The sequence below is a fragment of the Cynocephalus volans genome, chromosome 2, assembly GCF_027409185.1.
Source record: "Cynocephalus volans isolate mCynVol1 chromosome 2, mCynVol1.pri, whole genome shotgun sequence".
Taxonomy (NCBI): Eukaryota; Metazoa; Chordata; class Mammalia; order Dermoptera; family Cynocephalidae; genus Cynocephalus; species Cynocephalus volans.
Genome location: NC_084461.1, coordinates 224,228,342 through 224,252,538, shown reverse-complemented (window position 1 = coordinate 224,252,538; position 24,197 = coordinate 224,228,342). Strand labels below are relative to the sequence as shown.

At 40.4% G+C, this 24,197-nt stretch overlaps 1 protein-coding gene across 4 annotated transcripts in view; it reads left to right on the top strand.

Annotated features, from left to right (window-relative positions):
- The first annotated feature begins 2,136 nt into the window (after positions 1–2,136).
- Positions 2,137–24,197, top strand: part of LOC134366973 (WASH complex subunit 2A-like) — a 55,150-nt gene continuing 33,089 nt past the window's right edge. For 3 of the 4 annotated variants that reach the window (XM_063083605.1, XM_063083587.1, XM_063083614.1), the window contains exons 1-14: positions 2,137–2,239; positions 2,329–2,451; positions 3,137–3,301; positions 9,730–9,792; positions 12,412–12,585; positions 15,208–15,301; positions 16,068–16,129; positions 17,308–17,355; positions 19,036–19,146; positions 19,809–19,896; positions 20,518–20,586; positions 21,345–21,463; positions 21,984–22,041; positions 24,121–24,180. In XM_063083605.1, coding sequence (XP_062939675.1) covers positions 2,237–2,239; positions 2,329–2,451; positions 3,137–3,301; positions 9,730–9,792; positions 12,412–12,585; positions 15,208–15,301; positions 16,068–16,129; positions 17,308–17,355; positions 19,036–19,146; positions 19,809–19,896; positions 20,518–20,586; positions 21,345–21,463; positions 21,984–22,041; positions 24,121–24,180 — 1,237 coding nt within the window. In that variant the 5' untranslated portion in view covers positions 2,137–2,236. The remainder of the gene's footprint in view (positions 2,240–2,328; positions 2,452–3,136; positions 3,302–9,729; positions 9,793–12,411; positions 12,586–15,207; positions 15,302–16,067; positions 16,130–17,307; positions 17,356–19,035; positions 19,147–19,808; positions 19,897–20,517; positions 20,587–21,344; positions 21,464–21,983; positions 22,042–24,120; positions 24,181–24,197) is intronic. The other variant, XM_063083596.1, reaches the window with a different exon arrangement.

The following is a 24,197-nucleotide window of genomic DNA, read 5'->3' as shown; positions in this document are numbered from 1 at the left end:
GTCACTGTTGTAAGATAAAGAATTGTAACACTGCAAGGTTGCTGGCTCAAAGACAGATAGGTTACTGACTGATATGTAAAGATACTGGAAAATTGCAGGGAATGAAGGTGTATTAGTCCATTTCTGTTGTTTATAACAAAATACATGGTACTGGGTATTTTATAAAGAAAACGAAATTTATTGCTTATAGTTTCAGAGACTGGAAGTCCAAAGTCCAGGGAACACAGCTGATGAGGGTCTTAGTGGTGGTGACAGTGACCCAGAGGTCTCACATGGCAGAAATGGCAGAGCAGAGAAAGACTAACTTGTCATGTGCTCTCCTTTTAAAGCCTTCAGAACCATGTCCCTGGCCACCATTTTTAATACATTCACTTTTATTTTAGGCTTGGTCCTACAATCTAATCACCTCTTCAAGGCCCCACCATTCAGTGACCATAATAGGATTTCCCACCTTCAACAGTTATAGTGGGGATTAAGTTTCTAATATATGAACTTTGGGGACACAATTCAATCAATCCACAGCAGAGGGGCACCAAGGGACCAAGACTTGGGTTAGCTGAACATAGACACAATGGACTAGGGAGTAGGAGTCTCCTCACGTGCAGTTTGGATTTAGAAGTCACAAAGTTTCAGGTGACAAGGTCCAAGGTGTGGGATGTAGATTAAGGTTGTTAAGCAGACTGAGGCCAGGGCCATCCACACGGCCACTAAGGCTGCCCATGATGATGTTAGATGAGATGCAAGTTTGGTAATTGGCTCAACTCAGTTTTACCAACCAAGTTCTAAAGTGTTGTTTGTTTTTTTAATGAATGTGGAGGAATGGCTAGGAGGTTGGTAGATGGCAACCTAAAAACGAAGTTCTCTTAAGACACTAGGACTCCAGCCTTAGTGTTAACACAGTGGAATGTTACCCAGTGTAACATTCCGGCTAACAGTGTGGGTTCCTGGTTCTGCTTCTTTACTGATTATCTAAACATTAGCAAGTTACTTATCCTTTCTTTGCCTGTTTCCTTAACTGAACTTGGGGATAATAGTCCCTATCTCATAGGGTTATTGTGAGAATTAAATGAGGTAACGTGTATAAAGTGTTGGGTAAATACTGAGCACTTCATAAATGTTAGCCATTATTATTAAAGGGGAGACTGATATATAAATAAATGATTACAATACTGTACATTGCAATACTTTAGGAGCTGTACCTGGGATAATCAGGGAAGTCTTCAATTAGGTGACAGCTGAGATGACTGCAAAAGAAAGTCGACGATTTGGACAAACAAGGTGCATGGTGGAGTGGTGAGGTCTAGGTGGAACGCTCACCGTCTGCCAGGGACCCGGCTAGCTGCTTTACAAATATTATATTTACTACCACATCCCTGCAAGATATGTCTCTTCATTTTACTGAGGAGGAGGCTCGGAGAACTTTTAAAAACTTTCCCTTGGGAACACATGAATGGAAAGAACAGGATTTTTATTTTAAAATAAGATGGTTTGGCCCAAGAGCGACTCAGCAGAAGGAATTCTGAAGTGCGAGACAGAACAGCCGGATCACTGAGTGAGAGTAGGGGGCTGGGGGCGTCGAGGATGGAGTCTAAGAGGGTTTTTATTCGCTTGTCATAATAAGTTTGCCCTTGAACCTGAAGGCAGTGCCGAGAGAGTAGGAGATCTTCAGCAGGCGCCACACAGTGAGTTGAAACCCAGCATGTCATCAGGAAGAGAAGGATGACGCCCGGGGGGTCAGTGGTTCCGCAGTTGCTGAGCGCCCGGTCCGGCCCAGTCACGGGCAGGGGCTTAGCAGCAAGTGAAGAGGCGCAGCCGGGCAGGCCTTCTCCGTGAGCGTCGCCCGACGACTTAACGCCCCCGGCTGGTCGCTCCCCAGGCTCCTTCAGGGCCCCTGTGTCCACATGCGCAGCGCTCGCAGCCTGTCCAGGGGCTGATCACGCGCCGCCAGCTCGGGTCTGGGGCCAAGCGCCGCCGGCGACCCCACCCCTTCGGCGCTCCCAGGTGTCGGCCCCGGTGCCCCGGCTTCCCCCGCCCCAGCCAGGTGGAGGCCAATCCAAACTCCCGGCCACAGCTTCCTCCCAGCGGCTCACGTCGGTCACATGCGGGTCCGGTCACGTGACAGCAGGTCACGTGAGGCCCGGTCACGCCCGAGGGCCCTGCGGTTGGGGCTCGGCTTCCGGAGCTCCGGGGTCCCGGGCGGGTGCGGCCCCGGAGCCCGCCGAGCCGCGCAGCCGGGATGGTGAGGGCGCGGGCCGGGCCGGGCCGGGGTGGGTCGGGGCCGGGGCCGCCGCCCCAGGCTCAGCCCCTCTTCTCGTCCTCTCGCTGCAGATGAACCGGACGACTCCCGACCAGGAGCGGGCGCCGGCGTCCGAGCCCGTGTGGGAGCGGCCCTGGTCGGTGGAGGAGATCCGCAGGAGCAGCCAGAGCTGGTCGCTGGCGGCCGACGCAGGCGTGAGAGGCGGGCCCGGGGGAGCGCGCTGCCCGCGAGCGGCAGGACTGGGTCCCTGGGTCCCTGGGTCCCTGGGTCCCTGCACCCCGGCCGCCCTGCCTGCCCTCCCCCTGTGAATGCAGCCCCCTCCTCGCCCTCAGAACTCCACGAGGCCGTCCCCCGCACCGAGGATAGGGCAGGCCTCAGGCTGCGGCCCAGACGCGGGGCTCCCTTCCGTGTTCGGATTTCCTAGCGGGGCACCAGTGAGGCGATTCCGTGCTGGGACCTGGACTGAGTGGGGCGGGGGACAAGCCAGTATGTGGCTATGCTTGAGGGGGACTCTTCAAGTCAGCGGCCCCAAAAGCTCAGAATTGTAATTCCAAAGTCTCATATGAATCGGATTTTTGCATAATAGTGGTGGTTGGGTATCTTGCCCTTTCTCCTGTGATTCCTGTAGAATGACAACCAAGCAGGACTTTAAAATTCCTCCTGAAACGAGATAGCAAGTGTCCGTTGACTCGTTGCCACTCTTTTTTTCGTGAACTTTCTTAATGTTTTCCAATGTCGCTTGGTCTTAGAACTGTCCAAAGAGCATCACTTTTACATTCCAACACACACCAAGGTGAAAGGAAGTGGGTTCTTTTTGTTTTAACACAAAGAATAGCTGCGTATAATATTTACACTATTGTGTGTTTGTTTTTAAAATAGCTACTACAGTTTCTACAGGAATTCTCACAGCAGACTATGTCTAGGACCCATGAAATCAAGAAACAAGTGGACGGACTAATTCGGGAAACGAAAGCCACAGATTGTCGCCTGCATAATGTCTTCAATGACTTCCTTATGCTATCCAATACCCAGTTTATTGAGAATGTGAGTTATTTAGTTACATCATACTTATAAATAATACTTTTTTGGGGAGCAAGAGATATTGTAATTTTAAATGAGCTATTATTAGATTCTTTCCTAAATTTTGGTGGAAGTGTTGGTTCTTGGTAATTGGAGCATCTTTGTTTAGGATTAATGTTTCTGTTTTTTATCAGTAAAGTTTTAAGTTTGTGTTTTTCAAGTCTTCTAAAAAACCTAATGATAAAATTACCTCATATTACCTCTAGTCTTTCCACCCCTTTTCAGTTTTGAGAGTAGTCAGCAGTTGTGGGTCACTCAAATAAACCTTGTTATGGTACGTTGTGTAAGGACTGCGGTATACCTGGCCTGACACTCTGGGCACCAGCATGTGGCTTCAGTTATTGACTGGGTCCATTATATTCTGATAAATTACATTAAAAGGATGTATAAGTCTCCTTGGAATATTCTCAACTAAGCTTTTCTTATAATGGCTGAACCTATGCTATAGAATCAACTACAGACAGGTAGTTTTGACCCGTGTGTAATTTTGTCTTTATATTGAGTTTCTGCCAGGTGCTAGGAATATGTAGGTAAATTAGATAGAGCCTTTACCTTAGTAAATAACATAATTCCAGACTAGAAAGGAAATAAGTATGTCTGGAACCAAGTGAGTGAAGGGGAAACTGTTAAGAGATGAGGATGGAGAAGTGTAGTTAAGCTAGTCTGTTTTCATAGGGTGTCTAACTTTCTGAATGTCAGCATTAATTTGTGAAAAGAGGATTATTAAAGTAGGCTATCTCCTGATATTGTAAGATATGAAATAATAGAAAAGATTTCCAAAATTGCAAATTATAAAAAGCCCAAAATTTACGGTTGTTAAGAGAACACCAAATAATGCCATGCGGCAACTTGTGCAGCATTTTTCTGCATTTTTTATTAGCTCAGGTTGAAATGCCACTTCTAGCCTTTTTAGGACAGCCTTGTGTAAAATAAAGATCTTATTCAAGGTCTTAGAGCTCTCTTTGCCTGTTATTTTCTTTAGTGGCAAAAGAACACTGGTAAGTTTGACATATAACAAGTAGTCAAGTAAAATCAGTAGTCATTTCCTGATCATAGATACACAGAACATCCGTGATTGCTTCTGAGCATTTCTCTCACTGGAAGAGGCAGCGTAGGGGACTCTCTACTTCCCTGGCATATACAGCCCCATCACTTTTTCATCAAGCTGAATTTGGTGTCTTTTAAAAATATGCTTGTTGCTCTTGTTCTGTACTTTTCTTGCTGGATCAGGTGCTCAACTCTTCTTGCACTAGACTGGGCAGGGAATAGATTCTGGAGGTTTCTTTTGTACCCGATGTGCCTGTAGCAGATTGGTACTGGATTAGTACGGGATCAGTACTTTAGTGGGGAGCAGTTGGCGGGGGGGGCATCAGGAACTTCTTTTTTTTTAAATCAGTCTTCAGGACCTTGCTTTTCTTCAGCTCTTCTCTGGTCAAGTTTTCTTAGATTCTGAGTTTTCCATGATCTAGTTTTTGTGGAGTTTGTTTTTGTTTTGTTTTGTTTTGGTAAGAGTTCTTTATTTCTGTGCACTTCTGTGGATTTCCTGTTTTCCATACATCTCTCCATCCTCTTAATGTTAAGTCCTTGTGCCTCTTCCCTTTCCGGTCTGTAAGCAAGAAATCCTCTCTGGATGTGTAGGTTGCCATTGCTGAATTTGTCTGCTTCCCAGACCTCATACAATGCTACATGTTACAGGTTTTTGTGTTCATGGCAGAACATGGTGATGTTGAAAGAACATCTAATGCTTTTTAAAATTCTGGAAAAATTGGGCCGGCTAGTTAGCTCAGTGGGTTAGAGCACAGCCTTGTAACACCAGGGTCAAGAGTTCAGATCCCCATACCAGCTAGCTTCCAAAATAAATAAATAGATAAGTAAAATTCTGAAAAAAATCTCCTTGCTGATAATACATTTGGCTGTGATCTGGTTTTTTACGTGTTTTCTTCAAAACCTGACAAGGGTACTCATGTGTTACGATTTAGGCTTGAATGATGGTGCCATTTGGTTTTATGGTAGTTTATCAGAAAGATTATTCAAAGTCAGGTAAGTTTCTGGGTTTTTTTAATTAACCTCAGAGGCAGCCACAGAGTTGCAAACTACATTATAGAGTTAGTGAAACAGTCTGGACTTTCTAGGGCAAGAACAGTCAGGACTTTCTAGGGCAAGAACAGTCAGAACTTTCTAGGGCAAGAGAAACTAGTATCATTTAAGTAAAGGCTCAAGAGGGGACACTGAAGGAGAAGTACCGATTAACGTTGTCCAGTGTTTTAGTATCTCATCAGAAGATAACGCAGTTCTTAAAGCTTCATTAATCTGTTAATTTAGGAATTTTATCCTGAAATATTAAGTGCCATGGTTAATGACTTCAGTTTCAGCCCTCTCTTTTTTGTGAGGGGGCAGCTGGCTGGTGTGGGGATGCAAACCTTTGACCTTGGTGTTACCAGTACTGTCTCTAACCTAGTGAGCTTACTGGCCTGCCCTCCTATTAATTTATAAAAGCAGGTTTTGGTCATTTTTACCCCTTCCTTTTCTTTCTTTCTCTTGAAGAAACAGATGCAGTTGCTGAAGCTGTTAGATACTTGATTAGAGAGGGGGTAAAGCTCAAAAACCTTATTGGCCTATAACTTCCTGCAGAGGCTGAGCCTGCCTTATTTTATGTGATGATGTTTCTTGCTTTTGACACTCCAGGCTTCTCATTCCTTGGAGGTACCGTATGCCCCGCTGCTCCTGGGCCTTTGCTTACTTTGCTCTGTGTGCCTCTACCCTTTGATTGACATTTGTCTATCTTCCAGGTTTCAGCACAGTTATTACTTCCTCCTTGACCTTTTGCACTAGGCACACCCGCTGGATACAAACTTGAAGCAGCATCATATACCCTTCTTTAGTAGACTTCCCACAATCATAATTTTATGGTTATTAATAGGATCTGATGAGTTGAACTCCCCTTCGAAAGTAATCTCCATATTTTTGTAAATGTATTCACAGGGCCCATCACAAACCTGATATATAGGGACTGAGTGTGTATTTGAATGAATGAATGAATGAACACGTAAATGAAAACTACCAGGGCTTTGTATAATCTGTTAAGAAATCCCCAGCCCTGGTCCCTTTTCCCCCAGTTCCCCACCTTCACGTCTTACCCCGTCTCTCTAAAGAGGAAAAGCTCCTTTGAAGGGAAATACCAAAGATATTTAACAATTCTGGGTATAGCTACCTGATTATAAAATGATCAGAAGACACATGAAGCCATGAGTTCAGCCTGGTAAGGATGAAGGAAGTTAGCATTGATTGTCTATTGTGTACTGAGTTCTTGAGATGCATATCCTGCTCACCCTCAAAAGATCCAATAGGTTTTAGGTCTTTGTTGGTTGGCTTCTTACATGTCATGTTTGGCTTTCCAGCTGCAGGATGCTGATGTCTTGTGAGGCAGTTTTTTTTTAATGACAGGCAGGAGGAAAAGTAGGGTGTTAGTGGTATTCAGACTTCAGTGTGAACTCAACCTTTTAGGTTAATGGTCTTGCTATTTAATTTCTAAAGTAATCTTGGTAGCTGCCATGTCTGAGTGTCTTAATTTTAAATTTTACTTATTTTTTTGTTCTTGTCTTTGAAAATTACCAAAGTAATTTCTGATCTTTATAGAACAATTAGGAAACAACAAGTAAGAAAAAGAAAAATTATCTGAAATTTTATCATAGGGGAGCCTCTTAATGTTTTGTCATGGATATTCTAAATCCATTTCCAATGCAGTCATTAGGCTTAAAAAAAACCCAAACCTATTAAAAAAAAATAACTACAATTCCTCTATCCCAAATTAACCAACCATTGGACATTGTGATATATTTCTTTGTAGTCTTTTTTTTAAACTTTAACCTTTTTTAGGTGACAGTGTGTGTGTGTATTTGCAGCCTGCATGTTTCTTAATGTCAACTTATTATTTTATAAGCTTTTTATCACATCTTCGAAGCTTTTGTGAATTTAATTTTTTTGTTCTTACTGCATTATATGACTGTCATAATTTACATAACAGTCCTCCAATATCAAATTTTTAAAATAGAATATTTCATATGTGTAAAGTACAGAGAATAATCACAAGTGCTAAGAAGATGCAGCACCCAGCATTAAAAATTTTAATATTTTTCCATATTTTATTCAAACGTACCAACTCCCATTTTTTCCTTAACTGTAAACATTTTGGTGAGGGCTCTTTGTATCTCTGCCTTTTTATCTACCTGTGTGGACATGTGCAAGTGCCTGAGTGTGTAGTGTAGGTAGGGATTTCATTTTTTTCATATAAATCACCTTTATTGTAGGGTCATTCTTTTCCTCACTGATATATGTGTGTATGTGGTTGTGTATGTGGTGTTTATAGGAATTTAAAAATCAGGCTTCCGTGTAATTGTGGGTCTGTTTCTGGCCTCTGCCCTTTCTTGTATTTCGCTGCTGTAAAGAGTAAGTCGCCATAACTTCTTTTTATTCAGAATTATCGTGGTTATTTATCTTTGGCTTCTTACTTTCCTGTGTGAATTTGGGGATTATCTTGCTATTTTGTTCCACAGAAAATCCTATTAGCATTTGATTGGAATTGCATAAATTATAAATTTGGTATTTGTGAGTTTCTGATATAAATCAGGATGCTGTGAGCATACTTTTGTTTGCATTTATGATTTTTTTTTTGGAACTAAATTTCAAGAAGTAGAATTTTTGTGTCAGAGGATATGAACATTTAAAACAATATTGTTCAGTCAGATTGGCAGATATTTTAAAAAGGTGGACAACATTCATTGTTGGCAAAGGTTTGGGAAATGGGCATTGGAGTACACTGCTGCTGACAACGAATTGTCACACATTTGTGCATAGTAATCTGGAAATAGCTATGATATTAAAGAACAGTTTTGTCCTTTGACTTGGCAGTCCTGCTTTTGAGACGCCTACAGAAATAAAATGACTGGTGCCTAAGAATATGTGTGTGCGTATGTTTAGAGAAGCTTTCTTTAAAAAAGTGAAAACTGGAAATCTCCTTGATATTCACCAATAGAGAACTGTCGAATTAATTATGGTTGAAGGGGGGGGGAGGTTAGGGAGAAATTGGTAAAGGGCCATAAAAAATGTTTACATTGTGTAATGATAAGATTAAAAAAAATTATGGTCGAATTTATACAATACAATGTTATGTAGGTATTAAAAAGATTGAGTCAAATCTATATGCATTGGCCTAAATAGAAAGTGGTTTATGAGAACATTACGTGGAAAAATGGGGCAGAGAAATGTGTATAGCCTGAGTGCATTTTTATTTAAAAGCATGAGGGGAAGGAGAACTCTGAGTATGTATATACGTCTGTATGTATTTGTGTAAGAGCCTCAGGAAACAGAGGAGCACACACACCAAGCTTAAATTGGTTATTCCAAGGATTAGGTTGGGTGTGGGGAGGGAGCTATTTTTAAGTACATCTCTTACATGTATCCTTATATTGACTTAATGATTTTTAAATTGAAGTGTAATGCACAAACCATAAAATTCACTTTTAGAAAGTATATGGTTCAGTGGTTTTTAGCTTATTCATAAAGTTTCGTAACCATGTTCACTATAATTCTAGAACATTTTCATCATCCCATTTATACTGACTTTTTATAAAAAGCATGTTGTACTTTGATAGTCTAAAAACAAGGAAATCACAATGAGTTGATGGAGCCATAGGTCTGTTTTGGAAGTCTTGCCTGCCTGTGCTGTAATGGTCAGTCAAGTGCCTGGCCTTTTGGCAAATCAGTGGTGGGTTTTGCCTCTCTGCTTTCATGTAAATGGAATAAAAATCTACCAGCCATTTTAAGCATCAGAATGAAAACAAATTTTACCTTCACTGTTTCTATTGCTGCATATGTTAAAGTTCTTGTTGGCTGGTTGGTAAGCCATGCTAGTTGACATTCTCAGTAGCTTCAGGTAGGCGTGGCTGCACCACTGCCCGATCAACGTGTGTGTGGGTAAAGGAAAAGCTGTGAAAACCGGCATCTTACTGTTTTTACATTTCTTTGGTCAACAGGGAGGTTGAGCTTTTTTCATGTTTCATCATCATTTGTGTCTTTTTTTTAAATTTAATTTTTGGTGAATTGACTATAGTTCTTTGCTGTTTATCCGTGACCCACTGGTAGTGGCCTCAGTCATTTTTTTTTTTTTTTTTTTTTAAAGATGACCGGTAAGGGGATCTTAACCCTCAGTGACTTGGTGTTGTCAGCACCACGCTTTCCCAAGTAAGCCACGGCCCAGCTCCCCTCAGCCATTTGTTGAATAACCATTTCCTTCCCCATCTTTGTCTCTTTTTACTGTATATTGAATTCTTATATTGTGATTTATTTTAAATAATGTTTTGACCTTTTAAAAATGACTTTGCTTCCATATTTAGCGTGTATATGATGAAGAAGTGGAGGAGCCGGTACTCAAGGCTGAGGCAGAAAAACCAGAACAGGTACTTGTGTTAAGTCATGCTTCAGTGGAGTTCCTGACTCACAGAAGAAAAGTGTTAGACATGTGTAATGTGGCTGGTGGGGACGTAGTGGGCAGGGGATGGATCCTGGGGGAATTGGGAAAGACTGCTCCTGCCAGCAGCCCAACAGTTAAACTCTTTCATTTGCTTCTGAAATTTAACATATTAAGTAATACCTGAATTCCTGAGTTCTGGCATAAGAATAGAGCAGGGGTTGGCAAACGTTTTCTGTAAAGGGCCAGATAGTAAATATTACAGGTTTTGTGGGCCACACAGGTCTCTGTCTCTTCTTCTCCCTCCCATTTTCTCCTTTTTCTTCCTTCTCTTCTTCCTCTAACTCTTCCTCTTCCCGTTCTAACCCTTTAAAAACTAGAAACTATTCTTGTCTCAAGGGCCTTACAAAAACAGGCCATAGGCAGGGCTGTAGTTTGCCATCCTCTGGAATAGAATACTGTGTAGCTGAGTTCTTTCAAGACTGTTTCCCTGTCTTCCATGATTGCTTTAATTCCTATTCTACCAGATCAAAATGACAGTAAGATGAATGTCTCTGGAATGCTACAGGATGTGCTAGTACAGAGAATACAGACTGTGTAGTGAATTGACTCTGCAGTAAGACTGCAGGGAGCTGGTGACTTCGAGGGAGATTTTGCCCTCGAGAGGTTATAGTCTTGGTTGTTGCCACAGGACATAGCATGTCCGATGTGTGGCTGCTCAGTGTTTTAAAAGTTCAGACGAGTAAGAGTCACTGGTGTGAGATAGCAGGAAAAAGCTTCAAGGATGAGACTTTAGCTGGATGAAGAAAGAAGGGCCACATTTTAAGGTGATGGGTAAGGGGGCATTTCCACAAAAGAGAATGCATGAGCTAAGGTTCAGGATTGGGGCCTATACCTGGTATTTTCATGGGCTATGTTTGTGGAAGGTGATGGAGGTGAGAAGAAGGTAAGGAGGTGAGGGCTGGATGCCGGAGGGTTTCAGACACCAGTCTGAGGAATGGAGGAGCTGCAGTTCCTACTTTTCCCCTGTGGCCTCATGTGTTGCAGGTGCATAAGCCTTTTCCCTCAGGTGCTCCCACAAAGCGCAGATAAGTAGTTTTGGGTTACACTGACTTTCTAGCACCTTGGCAGATATTCTACCTTTTTTTTCCCACTCAGGAAAGCAAAGTGGAATGTGAATAAGTTTATTATGGGAATGGCTTTGAATCAATCCTAATTTATTCAGAAAAGGTTGGGCACTTTATCAGTAACTATTACTATTACTTGTAACATGCAGCTGTTAAACTAGGAAAGGATATTAGAATCAGCTAAAGTCCTGCCTATCCCCAGCATATTTAAAAAATGAAGTTATTTTTGATAGTACTCAAGGATTTGCTAACCATTTACATGCAATAGTATCTGGTTACACCAAGTCAGGGTTAAATTGAAGTGATAGGTATTTAGTGAACTACTTTTTTTTTTTTTGGTCTTTTTCGTGACCGGCACTCAGCCAGTGAGTGCACCGGCCATTCCTGTATAGGATCCGAACCCGCGGTGGGAGCGTCGCCGCGCTCCCAGTGCCGCACTCTCCCGAGTGCGCCACGGGCTCGGCCCTAGTGAACTACTTTTTAAAAAACCACTATATATTTCACAAATATGTTTTCACAGACTCAATATAATATTAGCTGTTTAACTCAGAACCCAGCATACAAAGAGGAGAGAAAGATGCAACCAAAACAAAAATATTTAAATTAGAAAGACTTCAGTACTTGAGGCAAAGACTAAAGTAGGGTTTTCCCCTTTGGCCTCAGGACAACACAGTATGGTCTGGTTCCTTCTGCAGTGATGTATCAACTTCTAGAATATTTGTGAGGAGTGGAAATGACACTAAATATTTTTTCAGTATTTCTCACAATTGATGACACACTTGTGTATGAGGGGACTGTCATTGAGAGCTGCTGTTGTAGGAAGTAGAGACCTATGGAAAATATTCAGCAGGTTGGTGATAGGAACAGATTTATTTTTGTGGGGGGCGGCATTATTGTAGGGTGATAAAAAGTATAGAGTAGAGATCTGACCCTCTCTTGATGTGGAACAAATTTACAAAATAATCGTAATTGTCCAGTCTTTTTTTTTTTTTTTTTTTTAAATGTAATTGAAAAATGACATCTCTGGCTGGAGTATTTTCTTCTAAGTCTTAAATCCTAAATTGTCCAAGGGAGCATTAACCAAGGCTAGTGGGATACAGTCAGTGTGAATCTAGAAATCTAGGTCCTTTATTCCTCCAGTAGTGGGGCAGCGACATGCCACTCGTTGTTAGGGCACTTTCACACAGCTTATCTCACTGAACCATTACACAATGGCTGCACTTCTCTTTTTGTAGATGATGATTGTGGAACTCCGGGACCTTAGGTAGCTTCATTCATGCCTAGAAAGTGGCAAACTTGAGATTTAAACTTGCAGTCTTACTCCAAAGTCTGTGTTAAAGCATTCAGCGTAATTTGACTTTGTTGACTTTTTAAGTAAGGTTTTTGGGGCATGAGTCTAGGTTTTAGAGAACATTCAGAGTGTTTTCGTGAGGCAGTATCAATATGTTAGAGATCCATACTGAATGGTGTTTTTTTTGTAGGAGAAAACCCGGGAACAGAAAGAAGTAGATCTGATTCCTAAAGTCCAGGAGGCTGTGAACTATGGTTTACAAGTATTGGACAGTGCATTTGAGCAACTTGATATAAAAGCAGGAAACTCAGACTCTGAAGATGAGGATGCTAATGAGCGGGTGGAACTGATCCTTGAACCAAAGGTAAAGATGTTCAATTCAAATATTTATTGTTTTTCTCTTATGTGTTAGGTCTTTACTTGGGCACATGATTAGTAAGGCACTCAATTTACCTCTAGGACGTGAGCCTGTCACTTAGCAATCTCACACTGACTCTGTCAGAAAGACTTGCTTGATGGGGCATTGATTGAGCACTTATGAGGTACAAGGCACCATGCCAGGTTAGGGGGTACAGAGATGGCAGGGCATGGTTTCTGCTCTCAGAGTGTTTATTACAGTCTGGAGGGAGAGATAACATGAGTAACCATCATAAGTGTTCTGAGAGAGAATTGACTGACTTCCAGATGGGATGTTTAGGGTGAAGATAAGATTGAATTTTTTTTGTGAATTATTTATTTATTTCTTACTTCAGAAGTTTTGTTGTTTTTAAATTTTTAATTGATAAGAAATTGTATATGTTGTGAACAACATGTTGTTTTGAAATATGTATACATTGTGGAGTGGCTTGATTGAGCAAATTAACTTATGCATTACCTAACATACTTAACATTTTTTGTGTTGAGACACTTAAAATCTACTGTTAGCAATTTTCAAGAATACAGTACATTGTTATTAACTGTAGTCACCATGTTGTACAATAGATCTCTTGACTTCTTCCTCCTGTCTAACTGAAATTGTGTATTCTTCGACTAACATCTACCCAATCCCCAGCCCCCCAATCTTAGGGTGAAGATGAGGTCTGAATTGGGTTTTGAAGGAGGGGGAGGGTCATGAGAGGAAAAGAGTGTTGGGAACCTGAAATTCTGTAGTTTGTGCTAAGGAAGACTGCAGAGGGTTGAAATGCGATTGGGTTGTTTCTGGATTTTGCTATTACAGACAAGGCTGCTGTGAGCATGTGTGTACAGACTGCCGATGATCCTAGCACGTGCTGATTGCTTACTATTCCTTTCTCTCATATCCTTAAAGGAGACAATTGGGGCAACACGGAGTCACTCAGTGTACACACAGAAGGTTGGCTTATTGATTTTGAGAGTGTCCTTGTGACACTCAAGTGCCTTATGAATTAAAACATGCCACAAAACCAGACCCTTCTAGTCATTCACTTAGCTGCACAGTTCTCATCCACTTTGCACCTTGCAGAGTCGTGCCAAATTGGGGCCGATCCTTTGGCACTGGTACACTTGCTGGCTTGCTTCTTCACTGTGTGGACTTAGAAGTCAGCAGTGAACCCAGTGAGAGTTAGTCCAAATTAGCACCCTGTCTTTTCTTTACACATAATTGATTGCTGTTTTATCATTAACTTTCCCAATCTTTCTGTTGTGTGAGCCTCAGAAATGCCTCCCTTACCCACCAGGGACCTTTTGAGGGAAAAAATATCGGGGACAAAGGGTATTTTTAAAATACCAAGGGGACAGGTCAGCTTTTCCTCCTGCAGTGGAAGGTAGGAGGTTGTCCTAGGGTGGAGTGCTTTCTTGACTGTAAATTTTTAATGTGTAATGGGTAGGACTAAAAGAAGTGGAGGAGTGAAATGGAAGGATCTCCAACATGTATTATACTGTGTACACAGTCTCCTCCATTTCATTGTTTTGTCTTATCATCTGGCCTTATTTTACCAACCTCATTTTTCTAATTTCTGCAGTGTTGAACCACTTGGGGTAGTGGTTCTTCTGTTTCTTGGGTTATGTTTTTCTCCCAGATAGAGGTTCTCATCTGTCTTTTGGATACGTTTCTTTAGTTTGTTATGTTAACTGCAGATGTTATGTTAACTGTTATGTTAAATGCATAGCTGCCATTTGTTTCTCTTTGCTGAGCCTGAGCTTCACGTGCGCTGTTCCAGACTTCTCTCTGCTCAGATGCAGCGTGAACAAACCCTCCTTGATTGCCTTTGTGCCTTGCTGTGGCCTGTGTGCCCACCCCACCCCCCATCCCAGACATACCCACCTACTTCCTCATAGTCATGTACAAGCATCTGGGTTATGTCCTCAATGTACTTCTCTCCAAATTTGGGGCTATTATTGATTATTCTCATGATAAATATTTTTATATATAGAAGCAGAATAAAGAAGTACTAGTGAGCCCCCCCAATTTTTTTATATAAATAAAAACAAAAATATAGTATTTATATATTAATTATAATTTAATATATAATGTTAATATATTTTTATTTTTTGTTTATGTAAAATATAAACAAACTGTGTATATGTATATGTCTCACCAGTGCTGCTTTTTAGAGGAGGAAGGTAAGGTTAGTTCTTATCAAAGCGCACTGGAATTTTCAGTTTCTTTCCTTGGTCTTCCTTTTTTTCGGCTTTTTAATATGAGGTTGAGCCCTTTCTTTGTTGGGTTACTGCTAGTAAACCTTTTGTAGGTTTTTGCTATTTTTATTAATTTTTGTTAATTAGGTACTTAGGGAGGGAAATTCTGTGTGATTTGGCCCTACTTTGCCATCTTTACCTAGGATTTGACTTTTTTTAAATCAGTGAATTTTTTAATTTTTTTTTTACTTTTAATCTTGCTGTTTCTTATTCTCCACTTTTACTATGTGACTTGTTTTGGGTAGTCAGAGGGAAGAAAATGTCAAATGAAATACTTAATTTTATTTTCAACCTAAATATTTAATGGTTTATTCCCTTTCATTATTTACAGGACCTGTACATTGATCGTCCTTTGCCTTATCTAATTGGGTCAAAGCTGTTCATGGAGCAAGAAGATGTAGGTCTTGGAGAACTGTCTAGTGAAGGTACTCTTCTTCACCCAGTATTTTTGTTACTTTTAACATTTATATCTTTTTTATTTTAAAATAATTTCATCCTTACATTAAAGTTGCAAGAATAGTACAATGAACTCCCATGTACCCTTCATCCAGGGTTACCAGTTGTTAATGTGTCATGACATTTGTTTATCATTCTTTCTAAATATGCATAATATTTTTTTCTGAACCTATTTGAGGCATTGTGCCCCATTACTCCTAAGTATTTCTAAGTATAAGAACAAGGACAGTCTCTTATATAACCACAGTATAATGATCAAAATTAGGACTTTTACTGGACATAATAGTATTACCTAATCTTTAGTCATATTCAGATTTTTCCAATATTGTTCCAATAATGTCCTGTATAGTTTCTCTTTTTTCTCTGGTCCAAGACTCACTCTAGGACCACTCACAGTATTTAGTTGTCAAATCTCTCTAGTCATCTTTTAGTCTGATACAGTTTCCCAACATTCGTTTGTTTTTCATATCCTTGACATCTTTGAAGAACAGAGGACAGGTTTTTTTCTTTGTAATGAATAATTATTTTTGTAAGTATTCTGTGGGAAGATACTTTGAGACTATGTAAATATCACAGTTCTTACTATTATGAAGAGACTTTTAATTCCAGTGGATGAGTATAGATGTTTTAGCAAAATCTCTGTGTTGCTGTTGTATGGTGGTTTGTGGTTTTGAGGAGGAACTAAGGACATTTTCTTGTGAATATTGGTGGCAACTCTGTCTCCCTTCTCAACAGAAGGTTCCATAGGCAGCGACCGTGGTAGTATCGTGGACAGTGAAGAAGAGAAAGAAGAAGAGGTATGGACTGTTTGACACGACCAGCTCATGGTGGGCACTGATAGAAGCCATATTCTGAAGTTTTTTCCTTTGGGTTAGATTTCCTTTTTGTCTTGTGTACAGAAACACGTAAAACTGCTTTAATCTCTTTCACCATCACCCTCCCTCTCATCTTGCCGCCAAAGCCCTCATTCTCCCAATATATTTTGAAGAGGGCAGCTTAGATGTTTTGGTGGAATCTCTGCCTGAGTTATAGTCATTGAGTTTGTGCTAACTTTGAATAATTCTAGGGAAAAAAATAGACATTTAGAATTTTTTTACTATAAATCCTTCTAGGGCAGAGGATGCTTCTTAATGCATCCACTTATGTTTTAGCTCTGCCACCTCCAGCGTTTTTATACCCACAGACCATGATCTGCCCTTGGCCTAGGGTTTCAGGGTCTGTGGGCCTCGACCACAGTTGTATCTGGAGTTGTTCCCTTAGATGGAATATTCGTTGTTGCAAAGGGCAGAGGCACTTTGAAGGATAGCCCTTGAGTGTAAGATTTCTAGAAGGAGTCAGTTTTGTGTGCGTGTCCCTCTTTTCTCATTCATCCCACTTTCTGCAGCCCCCCTCCCTGGCCCTCCTTCCTCTAGCCCTCCAAACAAAAAACTTAGCAGTAGGAAATAAGCTCTTCTTAAGTAACCTTGCTATAACAGATAGTCATTAGCTGAATCCTTTGTTTTTAGCTATTGATGTAGCTCTTTAGCAAACTGCTGATAGCAAATACTGATGTTGCCTTCTTGGGCCTGATGAAATAGTTATCCTACCTCGATGGAATGCAGAGCCGAGTCTAAAATGTAAAGTAACACAAACTGAGTTTTGAGTTTTGATAATTTACTTAATTAAATGTGCAACTCTTTCAATCCAAAGGTTAAAGCTGAAAGGTCAGATATGAACAAATTGTTAGTAGTGTTTAAATATACCACAAAAATTACAAGTTAACCAGAACAACTCTTTGCAGTATTGCCACTATCTACCATATTTGCACCTTGATACTTAAGATGACCAGTAGTCAGTACAAAGAGACAGAGTATCAGAGCTTTTCTTCAGTTTGACATAGAATCAACTTGTCCCAGAGACGTAGACCTTAAACCATTTCTGTGCATCTAAGTAAATAATGTTTGTGTTAACAACAAAACTTTTTTTTCCCCCAAAGGAGTCAGATGAAGATTTTGCCAGTCATAGTGACAATGATCAAAACCGGGTAAGGCTCATTTGCTTAAGTGATTTTATTTTTCAATTTTAATTGAAGCATAACATATACAGTATACCAAAATTACTTTCAAATCATTTATGACAAAGTGAGGATTTTTTCATGTTTATAACTAGTTTTCCCTTAAGTACTTCATGTATTAGGTTAACTACCTTCTTTGTATATTTTTCTCCCATTTTACTTTAAAAGTTATCTTCATTTTTCTTAGAAAACAAAGATGTAAAAAATGAAATTGGGAAACAGAGCCTCTAAAAGAAGGCCAAATCACCCACACTGAACTATGTCACACGAATCCCCTTCCCCTGTTTTACATTGATAATGGCAACACTGATGAACACTCACGAGATGAAAATCTTCTAATCCTACCATCTGTTATCTTAATTTTTGTATATCTATCTAAGGGCATATTCTTTTCCTAATATGCATATTTTATTTTCTGCTTTTTTATGTTACCACGTCATAGTGTTTCCTTGTCATTTAAGATAGTCTTTGTAATTTGCTTTGTAAACTATATTTTTAAATATGCTGATATATGATAATGTCATAGTCTCTAAATATATAAGGGAAATAGTTTATTTCTGGAGTTTTATTTTTGAAATATTGCTATATTTAATATTTTCATTCATAGAAATTCCTTACTTCTGTGAGTTTCTTAGAAATAAGGTGGTGTAGAGTCATATTAATGGCTCTGGTTACTCTTGTCTGATGGGTGTTCTGAATTACAGATCAAGTATATTGATTTTCCTGCAGTCTCATTAACATTGATTTTCCTACAATCAGCCGGGGTGATTATTTTAGCTAATTTTTTTGCTACAGTAATATATGTACATTGCTACAGTAATATATTTATAGTGATATATTGAGATTATGTCAACTTGCATTTCAATTGCCTAACTGGGAAATATTTTTCTCAAAAATTTTCAACTGTAACATGAAGGGTTTTGTACTTTTTCATTGGTATTTGTATTATCTTGGTTGCATTCATAAATGTGGTTTGTCTCTAAAATTTTAATAATCATCTTTTCTTCAGAGGATGTTTATTTCTATAGAATTTACTATAAGATTCATAAATACAGACAGTTTTTCAAATAGTATAATATAGTGATTAAAAGCCTTGGCTTACTCATTTGTTTTTATTGTTAAAGATAGACTGGTTTTGTGTGCCACAGTGAGCCTCAGAGTTGTAAGGACTAAATTAGACAATTAAGTACTTTTAGCATGGTGTCTGGCACGGTTTATTAATTTGCACATTAAAATTTTTTTTTAACTCTTCAAGTTATACATATCAGTGGCTACCTTCAGAAAAGTTAGAAACTAGTGGATAAGGCTAAGTTTGAGCCCTTCAAGCCTCATCTTCTCTGCATAATCTCCAGAGGTAACTGGTATTATGATCTGGGAGTGTGTCTTTTAATATTTTAGTATCTTGCTCTTATATTCTTTCTGTTATGTTCTTATTAAAAAATAAATTATTTATTTAGATTGCAAGTAAGTCTTGTGTGCTGTTTGTTCCAGCACATGTACCGCTTCATAATCTGCTACATCATCATCATCATCATCGTTTTAAAAAGCTGTTATCTTTTGAGGGAGGATCCTAAAGGCTCAATGACAGTGTCTCCTTTTCAGCTTGATGACTGTGTCTAATCATTCTGATTTGGTGTTCTGTACTCTTAGCACAATGTGCACATGAGTGATGAAGAAGAGGATGATGATGGCTGCGACCTTTTTGCTGACTCTGAAAAGGAGGAAGAAGACATTGAGAATGTTGAAGAAAATGTCAGACCTGTAAGAAGGACTGTAGTTGCTATCCCTTGGCCAGGCTTTAGAAATGATACCTAGGACACATTCCTTTTATTGTCATGTATTTTTGTAGCTATCTCGTTTTGCACCATATCTGTCATTTTGTTTACACTTTTGAAAATAATGGTGAGTATCCCAAATTGCCTTACAACTTCCACTTTCTTCTTTAAATGTTACGATTTTACCAGTCAGATCATTCAGAATATATTCAGTTCCAGAGTTTTAAGACCCTGTTGCTCCTCCCTCTCCACCCAAGCACCTTAAGCCAGGTTTTTAAATCTAGATTTTCAAGTATTAAATTGCAGTGTTAAAAACATAAGAAATAAAGAGCATCTCCCTTTGAAGGAATGCTCTATGAGTCCTGTTCCTCGGGTCATCTGTATAGGGTGCTTATGTTTAAATTCATGTAATTAAACCCTATTTTCTGTCAGTTGAGTTTCTTTGCATAATTTTATTAGGTGTCCTAAAGTAAATTGCACTAGTTTGTTACAAAAGAAATCATTTATTTATTTATTTATTTATTTTTTTGGAGGCTGGCTGGTAAGGATATCCAAACCCTTGACCTTGTATTATCAGCACCGCACACTAATCAACTGAGCTAACTCAACAGCCCTGAAAGTGATTGTTTTGGTCTCTTTTGCCTCTAGAAAAGAAGTAGACCTACGTCGTTTGCTGATGAGCTGGTGGCTCGGATCAAAGGGGATGCCATGAGCCGAGTTGAAGAGGAGCAGACAGGTGAGCATTGACTCAAGTCAATGGGGTGGTCAGTGAGGTGCCAGATCCTCTGCTGGTTTCACAAAAGGCAATTTCCCTTTTTAATTTCTAAGGCACAAGAGACTTAAATTGTTGTTCTTTTTTTGGTTTATAGACTCCTTTTGATAACTGAACTCTGTAGACCCCACAGGAAAAATGCACATGTACACGTCATTATAACATTTTACATACAATTCCAGGTGATTAATGGGTATCCCAGAGAACTATGGGCACCAGAATAAGAATCCCTGGCTCAATATTCACTCATATCTTGAATAAATAAAAATAAACTATACAGTATATGCCAGTTATTTAACAGGGTAGAAAGATATCAGAATAATTCTTTCAACAAGTTCAGTCCTGATATAGTCAAGAATGCACACGACCTTGGGGTGTAAACGGAAGCCGTCTGTTTTACAAAGAGACACTTTTTGAGTGCTTACTATTGGAATAGCACGGGGTTAAGTGTTCTGGTAGAGCTGGGATACAAGTTGAATGGATGGCTCTTAGTTTATGATGCATGAGGATAACGGATATGTAAAGAACCAGTATATATATACTAAATGTGGACTAAGTGTTGTTAAAACTGAAATATTCTTCAAGCCTTATCCTCAGGAGAAGCAAAAACACGGAAAACATTGAAAGACAAGGAAAGGAGAACTCCTTCAGATGGTAAGCCTTGTCCTTCAGTTCTGTTTTTTTAGGAGCCGTTTGGCTCGGGAATGTTGTTTACATAATTCATAAAGTGCTATTTTATTTTACTTTTTTTGGTGACTGGCCAGTATGGGGATCCTTGCTCTACATAAAGTGCTACTTAATGGTGTCTCTCTCCATTCACTTTTTCAAAGCATCTAAAAGCGTGTTTTGAGGTGCTGGGAAGAAAGATGGGTGTGGAGTAAAAATGTCTTGAAAAGATTTGAATTTTTAGATTTTAGAGTGATCGTTAACCTGTCTTTGTAGAATTCTCTAGAAGTATAGAAACTACAGATCTCTAGCACTTGTTTCAATGAAGAATCTCAGACCCTTTATATTAGATAGTAGTGCCCTTTCCATTTCCCCCGTCCCTGTGTCAATCCGCAGATCTCTTCGTTTAGTATACATGTCCTTGTTCAGCATTCTTGGGGCGATGGGTCTTAAATGTTACAATTGAACTGTATACTTTCTTTGAAAAAAGTAAGATCGGATGAAGGGGGATTGCCTAAAGAATTCACTGTCTGTTCCAGACTTGAGATGGGAGCCCAGAGAGCCTTTTGAGGGGTTCAGTGGGGTTTTGTTTGACATTCATCAGACTGCCCCTCAATACTTCTTGTTAAATATGCTTAAATAAACTCCATGCCAGTTTTGCTTGTGTTGTGGGGGTTAACCCTGGGAACTCGGGTTCCAAACCCATCTTTAACGCTCTCTGCAAAACATTGCTTTCTGTTTGCTAGATGATGAAGGTAACTTATTTGCACCCCCTAAGCTGACCGATGAAGACTTCTCACCGTTTGGCTCTAGAGGTGGCCTGTTCAGTGGTGGGAAGGGACTTTTTGATGATGAGGACGAGGAGGTGAGTCACTGGTCACGCCTCTGTAGGTGTGTCATGGGCCCACAGGGAGAAAAAGACATTTTGGTCCTTTAGTGGGAGAAAACTGGCTCTCTACTGGAAGCTGCTTCTACTTTCATTTTTTTTTTGACATTTTGAAACTGGAATCACAGAGTGAGAAACACTGGATACCTGATGTCCTTCACTGGTAGAGAAGAGGATGTGAGATTATTCTTACTTTATCTATTATCTTCTTATATCTTTGAATTTAATTCCTGGACATCCATATTGGCCAGCTGCCAAAAAAAATCCTGAATTTTTTTCTAAATCTCTAAATTATTTAAGGGCCTGATTTTGCCACAGTCTTTACTTTTTACAACTTATTTTCTGGCAGAACAGTAAATATGGAGCTTTAAATTTTATAGGGCTACTTTTCCTTAGAAATCCTCAAATGCAGCTACATCTTCCCCTACTTTTTTTTTCGGTGGCTCACCAGTAAGGGGTCCCCTATCTTTTTGAATTCTTTGTACCTTTTTCCAACCAGAGTGACCTCTTCATGGAAGCCCCCCACGATCGGCAAGCCCAAGCCTCTATTAGTGAAGGTAAGCTGGGATCGGGGCCAACTCTGCTTCATGAACAGAGTTCCAGAATTGTTTCTTTCCCATTAGCAGAAGGAAGCCCTGAAGTTGTTCCCAAGCCTCATTTCTTTGTTAAGCAGGAAGCTGTTGTTTTTGCCTTGGTCTGGTTAAAAGCAGTTCATCTGCACTAGTTCATGTTATGGAAAAACAGTGCCATCTGTAAACCCACATCACAATTTTATGCCTCTTTCTTAGGAGAGAATTCATTAAAAGCCAAACGGGAAAAGTACTTTATAGCATTGTTGAGGGTATTTTTAATTTTTTTCCCCCCAAGAAATCTTAATTTCTTTATTGTTTGACTTTTTGACTCAACAATTTTTTTCAAACTTTTTGTGTTTTTTCTGAAATGTTCTTGTTATTATGAGTCTTTTGTTTTATTCTTATTAAATGTGCTTGGCCCAAAATTGGTTTAGCATATTGAAAAGGAGGCCAAGGAGGGAGGGAATAGGAGCGTGGGAGGCGGGGAGGAGGCCCAAATGGACAGAGAGAAATTGAGGATGAGAGAAGGAAGAGGAACACAGAGACAGCAAGAAAGACACAGAGAAAGAGAGGTGGAGACATAAGAGAAAGGGAAGGCAAGGAAACACCAAAAGAAAAAAGGAGTTAACAAGATTTAGGAGCAAATGAATTCAGGAGCCCAAGGAAGTGAGAGGAGAGGAAGCCAAGACCCTTCTCTGTTCTGTCCCAGCTGGGTTGGGGGCATCAAGGCACCAGGTCTGGTAGGGGTGAGGGACACCTGGGCTCTTGGGCTGGCTTTGACTTCAGTGGTGTGTCTAGTCCCACCAGGTCTAAGGCCTGAGGCCTCAGAATCCACCTCGGTGATTCTGGCTAGAAAGGGACCCAAGTGACACACCGTACCCTCTCTCCCCTTGATTGTCTGAGTCTGGAGAGGTAAAAGGAGGTCAGGGCAGGGGAGAGGAAGCAGGACTCCTTGCATGCCTTCAGTCCCCCCTGGGAACTCTCCCAGCCTGCCAGGTCTTCCAGCCTTCTTACTGGTGGCAGAGGCAGCTTCGGGCTGTAGCTGGGTGCACGTCCAGGCTGAGCCAACTCCTCTGCCTCCCTGAGTTTCCGGCCAGCTCTTCACAGACTCTAGTGGCCCCTCTGCACAGTGGAGCTCCTGGCCTAATGAAGCCAAGGAAGGGCTTTGGAGCCGTCTCCTGCCCTCCTCACAGAGTCATCTGGCAAGACTGTCCCCATCTTTACCTCTCCCCATTTAGACCTCACCCATGGTCATCTGGCAAAATGGATAGGCCTTCCTATCAGAAAAAGCCAGAGATGGAACCCAGGCCTGCCTTCTCCCCATGGTATTTTTAATTTAAGGAAACATTTCTAACATTCTGTATATTAGATGGAGGTCAGTAATTCTCCAACCCAGTATGCACTAAAATCATCTGTGGAGTTTTAAAAAGCAGAAAAAAAATTTTTTTTTTAACCTACAGTTTTATTCCATTAGGTTTATGGTAGTTCTTGGGAGTTAGAAATTAGTGGTTTTAAGCGACTCAGTCTCCCAGGCCACACGTCCTCAGATGTGAAGCCCCCTCCCCTCGTGCTCCCCGATGTCGGCTCACTCGGCTGCCCCCACTTGCTGCTCTCCACTTTTTGGTGGCGGTGACTTGCCTAGTTTCCCTGTGTGCTCTCACTATCTTCATGTTTTCACTGGTGTGTTGGAGTTTTTGCTGCTCTTTTTCACTTGTTTGCTCTTATGCTGGATTGGTGGTCGGAACTGTTTCTGGGTGCCCTGCTCGCTCTGCCCTGCCCCCTTCCTGCCAGGCTCCTACCTCCCTTGCCCCGCTGCGTGTTTGATCGAAGTCTGTGGCCATCGTCCACAGGAGTCACAGCTTAGGTCTTGTTCACCCAAGACAAAAGTCATGACGTCAATAGAGAAGAAGATACTAAGGAATTTTAAATGGCTCATTTAGGCAAAATTAGTTTTAAACGGTCTCCTATTAGCTGTGGGTTATGGTGCACATATTTCAGGAAGCGGGTTTAACAAGGAAAGCTATTTATCTTGTGAAGTGGTTATCCCTTTCTTTCTCATTCTAGGGTCTTCATCCTCCAAACCTCGAAAGAAAATCCCAGCAGGAGCTGTTTCTGTATTTTTAGGTAACATAATTTAGGGT